Source organism: Meriones unguiculatus, chromosome X (assembly GCF_030254825.1).
Source record: "Meriones unguiculatus strain TT.TT164.6M chromosome X, Bangor_MerUng_6.1, whole genome shotgun sequence".
Classification (NCBI taxonomy): Eukaryota; Metazoa; Chordata; class Mammalia; order Rodentia; family Muridae; genus Meriones; species Meriones unguiculatus.
The window spans coordinates 38,320,797-38,326,796 of record NC_083369.1 but is presented as its reverse complement, the minus strand read 5'-3'; the positions used below and the strand labels follow the sequence as shown (position 1 = coordinate 38,326,796).

General features: G+C 49.0%; 1 protein-coding gene across 12 annotated transcripts in view; it reads right to left on the bottom strand.

Annotated features, from left to right (window-relative positions):
- Positions 1–1,007: 1,007 nt before the first annotated feature.
- Positions 1,008–6,000, bottom strand: part of Kdm5c (lysine demethylase 5C) — a 38,140-nt gene continuing 33,147 nt past the window's right edge. For 4 of the 12 annotated variants that reach the window (XM_060375025.1, XM_060375026.1, XM_060375028.1 and 1 more), the window contains exons 20-26: positions 5,548–5,686; positions 4,872–5,051; positions 4,573–4,710; positions 3,809–4,390; positions 3,446–3,524; positions 3,110–3,309; positions 1,008–2,831 (exon numbers count right to left, since the gene is read on the bottom strand). In XM_060375025.1, coding sequence (XP_060231008.1) covers positions 2,466–2,831; positions 3,110–3,309; positions 3,446–3,524; positions 3,809–4,390; positions 4,573–4,710; positions 4,872–5,051; positions 5,548–5,686 — 1,684 coding nt within the window. In that variant the 3' untranslated portion in view covers positions 1,008–2,465. Of the gene's footprint in view, positions 2,832–3,109; positions 3,310–3,445; positions 3,525–3,808; positions 4,391–4,572; positions 4,711–4,871; positions 5,052–5,547; positions 5,687–6,000 lie in introns of those variants that run through there. The other 8 variants (XM_060375027.1, XM_060375030.1, XM_060375031.1 and 5 more) reach the window with 5 other exon arrangements.

Below are 6,000 nucleotides of genomic sequence, written 5' to 3'. Positions count from 1 at the left end.
TAGTGTATGAGGAATATGGCAGGGTGAAGTACCAAGCTGCCAAAGGCTGCCTGAAAACTGGTCCTGTGGCCCATGGACCACAAAGGATCTCTACCTTGGCCTGAACAGTTCACTAGCCTAGGAATTGTAGGCACAGTCTTTTCCTCTCCATTGACTTCTTCCAGTGCCTGGCTACTTGGAGTAGAGTGGTAGTGAAATGTCAAGATTAAGCTCATTTGGGTTCTTGTCCCATGTGTCTCTTCTGCTACCTCTAACTCTCACTGGAAACCATGATTAATTCCAATGGGTAGGCAAAGGCCAGGCTTTTCCCCTTGATTGCAACTTAGGATCAAAATGGACCCAGTGCATGAGTATTCACTAGTGTCTACCTTTCAACATAGACTAAAAGACTGGATGAGGCAGGTCTAAGCCATGTTCTCACCACTGAAAATAACCAAAAGCCGGTGAGATTATGTCATATCACTAGGTATCTACCAACTGGAGATCCCGGGAAAGGATAGAAATGAAGCAAAATGATCCTTCTGAGCACATAAATGAGGAAGGGCAAAGTAAGAGTGCTGGTGTGCTGAGTTCCTGAGCTAGGGATCAAGACTTCGCTTTAGCTTGTAACACCTATACAACCTTAAGGAGAGGAAAAAGTCTGGAGAAGCCAGGGATGCCTGGAAGCTAGCTAGAGAAGCAGGGCCTCCAAGCTTTTACTTCCTCCTCTATCCCCTAGGTAGACTCTGGACAGAGTACACTCAGAACCACAAGAATGCTTCTTTGTCTTCAGAGGGTTATGTACGGTTCCTTTATAAATATGATGTAATCTGATGGGTATTATATGGGAAAAATGCATATAGATACCCACAAAAATGTGTATAAACAATTTGAGGAGGGAAGTCCCTGATCATGCACAGTCCCTTCATCTTTCAGCCTCAGAAAGGTGAAAAATCTAACTACTGTAGGGCTATTAATAGGCCTGAAGCTACTATGCCAAGTCAAAGAAGCCAGACACAAAAGGATCATACATTGTATAACTTCATTTATATAAAATGTCCAGAAGAGACAAATGGGAGTGGAAAGGGAACACCTAGGGAATGTGGGGTTTCTTCTGAGGGCCATAAAAACATTCTAAAATTTTTTGCAGTGGTAATTCATTCAATGACTGAAATATACTAAAAGCCACTGAATTGTATACTTTAAGTGGATGAACTGTATGGTATGCAAATTTAACTTCAATAGGACAGTTTAACAGTGACACAGAAATTACAAATTAACCACACATTCATTAGGGACAGAAAGAACTAACAGAGAAACATCAAGGATGGTCTGACTCACCAACTTACATATTTAAAACAGCTGAACTTTATAGCATGGAAACTACCTCAATAAAGCCATGAAGAAAAAGTCCCCCAGAAAACAGAAAATTAAGAGCACAAAGCTAGGGGAAGCTGTTGTGCAAAACACCAAGAGGGACCAGTGCCCATTAGTCTGAAGACAGGGAAATGGCTTGGGGAAGGAGCAGGATATCTTTTCCAAGGTTAGAGAGAAGCTGGTAAGATTGAGATCCAGAGCCCTGCTTCCCTGGTCTTGGCCCTGGCACTACCACTAGCACTGCAGCTGTTCCATTAACAGGCGAGGAAGGTTCTGCTCTCTTTTTGAAGAGAAATGCACTTCAGAAACATGTTTCTAAAAACATTCCTAAGGGTTTTATTTCTAACGAGGAAAATAATAAAATAAAATTAAAATAGGCTTTAGTTGGAACAAAGTTTCTTGTTATGTTCTGTTTTTCTTCTTTTGAACAAATTAATTACACACCAACAATCTTCTTTTATTACAGCGTGAACCCAGGAGGAGGAAAGGAGACAAGGGAGGATAGGAAGGAAGGGTTGAGGTGGGTGTGTGGACAAGCACCAAAAGCCTTCAGACCATAGGCAGCCCTGTTCAACCCCAACAAAATTCATTTCAAATAAAAAAGTGAGGACAGCTATGTGAAGTTTCCTCCTCCTGGGTGGAACAGTAAGGGAAAGGAAAAGATGAAGGGGAGAGGAAAGAAGTAAAAAGGAGGTGGGAGGCAAAAGTGTGAGGTGGGGAGGGAAGGTTAGTGTAGCATGGCCTGACCCAGGGCCAGAACTGGGGATAAGGGAGAGGTCCCCCAGTCTGTATGTGCCTGGATTTGTCTCTGGAATGGTGCTGGCCCAGCCCCATTTGATCCCCTGCCCACCTGTCTATCTGCCTCTGGTGTCTGGGAATGCTGGTTAGAGGTTACCAGGGACGCAGGACTCCAGGGGCCGGCCCCCAGGAGCTGAGGTCTGAACAATACCTTGGAGTCAGAATATAAAAGTCACGGTCTTGGGGATGGTGGTGAGGGGGGAGTCTCTCCACCTACCCGCCCACCTCCAAGAAGCAGGCTTGATGGTCAGAAAGGATCCTTGAGGCCAAGGAAGGATCTTTGTAGGGGTCTGTGCTAGGCTCAGCCACTGTCACAATTGTTGCCGAGATGGCTGCTGTGGGCAGGACATCAACAGCCGGGAAGTCAGAGTAGAGAAAGGGCCTAAGGTGTCTGAACCAGCCTCTAACACTGGTTCTAAGCCATCCTGGTCCTCCTGGGTGCTGGGGCTGCCATTGGTGGGGAAGGGTACAGGAGGGACCTCACCCCCAGTCTCCTCCTCCAGCTCCTCTTCCTCCTGGACTTCCTCAGCTTCTGGTCCTGAGCTCCGTACCCTCTTTGGCTCTAGCTCCTCTCGGGCCGGGTCATCAGCCTCCCCACCCCGATCCACCTTCTTCCGCCGTCTCCTCTCTAGGGCTCGGCCTCGTGTCCGATTCCCATGGCGCTCTGCCTTCTCCAGCTGTGGACACAGAAGGCAAAAAGACAGGCTCTAAGTGGGTTCTGGTGGTTTAGGGCTGTAATGCCTGTAATGCCTGTGAGACTAAAGCAGGAAGACTGCTGTAAGTTCAAAGCCAGCCAGGACTATAAAGCAAGTTACCAGGCCACCCATGGCTATATAACAAGATCCTATTCCAAATCCCCTCTCTCCCAAAAGATAAGCATTGGCAAATAGTTAGGGCTTGAGAGATCCCTGCCTGCTTGGCCAGACCTGGCCATGTCAATGACTCTTCTCCTTACCTCCAGAAGCGTGTGGACCCTCTCCAAGTCTGGAGGCTGCCCAGCCTGCAGCAGCTGCCAGATGCTATGATTCTCATCTAGGGTCACCTCAAGCAGATCTCCTTCCATCATAAGTTCCTCCAGTGGAGCTCGGGTTGCCTCAGGCAGTTCCAACACAGGGCCAGTCAACTGTGGTAATACCGAGGATAGCAGCTCCAGATCTGGAAGATGTGGGTTCGGGTTGGATTAGAGGTTGTCCTTGGTCTTATCCTACACCACTATAACAGAGCTGAGGACATCAGGGGTCACACTGGTAATAACCATTCAACATCCCACTCACACTACAGCTAGACCTACCTCTCTTACCTGAGCCCTCCTCTGTGGCTACCTTTTCAGGACTGGTCACACTGTCCCCATTCTCCAACAGCCCCTGGACCTATCAAATATCAAGATCAGGAAAAGGCAGGGGGTAACTGAACTGAAGAGCCAGGCCCTACTCTTCCTTCACCGACATGAAAACCTGGAAGACTCTACCTCCTGGAGAAAGGCAAACATGGGGTGGCAACAGAAAGCAGGGTCTAGGAACATGGACAGATATAGGATGGAACAAAAAGGCTAGGCCAAAGGACATGGAAAACTAGAGAACAGGGGCAAAGCTAGAGCCTATGTAGAGGACAGGGGACAGGAATTTGAGGATAAGAGCTGGGGTAAGAAGCTCACCTTAGGCATATTGCCAGTGCCCTCTCCACCATCAGAAGAGTAAGTAAGGGATTCCTCAGGCTTGGATTCAGCCTGTAGCCGTTGGCGGAGTTCAGCCAGCCGTCCCAACAGAGCAGTCACTTCCTCAGAGGCCAAAACCTGTCTGGCACGGCCTTGCCAGCTAATGGCTCTCTCTGTGAGGCACTGTAGAGCCTCACCCTCAGGCAGCCGCACAGGCAGTCTCTGTAGGGCTACCAGCAGTGCCAGGATGGTTTCCAAGCGTGGGCGCCGTGAGCGCATACATAGAGGGCACAAGAATTTGGTGTCCCATTCCCACCAGGCCAGCAGTGGGGATGAGGTAAGACCAGGCCTCTGGGAGCCGAGGAGGCGGGGTACTGTCACACACCGCCCATGGAACCAGTCCTGACACAGGTCACACTGCAGAGCTCCCACCCCAGCTGGCACTTGCCCACACACGCAGATAGAGGCTGTAGAGGAGGCCGTTGTCAATGATGCCAGTGGACTTGGCTTGGCTGAATTGGTACGACGAAGCTGCAGGATCCCTTCCTTTTCCTTCTGCTCCCCTTCTTTGAAGGCCACGATCTGCCATGCCCAGGAAATGGGGGAGAACAGGTAAATAATCTGATTCCTTCCTTCTCTGGATTCAACACCCCACTCCCAAACCAGGACAACTGAGCTCAGGAAGCAAGTGGTCTGCCCATAGTCACAGGGTTCAGACAATCATCGCCAGGCTCTTTACACCCATCTGTATCTAAGCTTCTTACCACAGAGCCTGGGTCCCTGAGGTCCTGCGCAGACAGCCCCAACAGCTCTGTGTCAGATTTGTACAACCCCAGCTCCTTCTCCATCCACCGGCTGCGTTTGGTGCTGTCTGAGCCGGCGTCTGCACACGGGCAGAGCACCTGAGGCAGGCAGACAGAGGCAAATGACCAGGCTTCCCTATCTCCCATATCCTCTCCTCCCCTCACCCATGACCCCTCAAAAAACTCATATTGTCATATAAACTACCTCAAAACAGCCAGTCAGACAAAAAGAGGGTATAGGTTAAAGTGCTAGACCTCACCTCCAATAATGTGTAGCAGGAGTTCTTTTTGAGGAAGGTCTTGGAGGCCTTCTCTCTCCAGGAGTGTGCTGTCAGTACCTGCAGCTCTAGCTGTCTCAGTTCTTCCAGCCCCACAGGAAGGTCCCGACCCACAGCTACGAGGCCCTCCAAGTCATCCAAGCAGGGATAGTGGTCACCATTCTGAACATGAGCAAGAGAGAAAGGCAAGTTGAACTTGGAAATATCTACTATTTTTTCATGTCTGGCCTGAGCTGGGAAGATGGTCTGCCCTCATACTCTCAAAGCAGAAACAACTGACACCGACCTCAGAAATACTCTCCACCATGCATGACGCCTACAGCTACTCACTGGTTCAGTCCAGGTAGCCAGTGTGTCTTCAGGGATACTGAACTAGCTATGCTTTTGTGGTCTTCCTTTTCTACCTACCACCAGGTACCTGTCCTTTCTACTTTCATAACACCTGCATTCTTGCTCTATCATCCTCATCCTGACCAGCACCCCACTTCCTTCAGGACAGCCTCGTAAATCCCCCTACCAAGAATACTGCTCTGCAAATACATTTTGCCTCCTCATATGTGCTCATTCCTTTCTCTAGCCATGAAACGCAGCATAAACGCTGTATATCATGTCTTCCAGCTACATGGAAAGTCTAGCTACAGATGGGGCTGGTCCTTACTTGGATCTCATCCACATCAGCAATCCACGCCCGGGCCTTAGCAAGAGCCTCCTTGAGAGACTGGATATTGGGCAGGTGAACAGGTATGTTTTCTGCTTCATGGATTATGGCCTCAAGTGTGGCTGGTGGATGCTTCTGCCTAAAGACAACAACAAAGAAGGGGTAGGGGAGCAGGCCAGTTTAGTCTATGGATCAGAGCCCAGCCTGATTAGCAGCTATATACGGCTATGCAGTTGTCTTTCCTGCGCTTATATGTTGATAAAGATGGTTGCCAGGCTCTGCTTTATTCAGATTGCATGCACCCATATATCCTCCGCCACAGGTCTTACACCTATGTTTGCCACTCTATCAGCCTGCTAGAAGTTCATATACTAACCACCTGTGTATCCTGTGACACCCCATGTGTGTGGCATCTTTTTACCTATATCCACTCATCTGCTTGTTTCCTGTGCT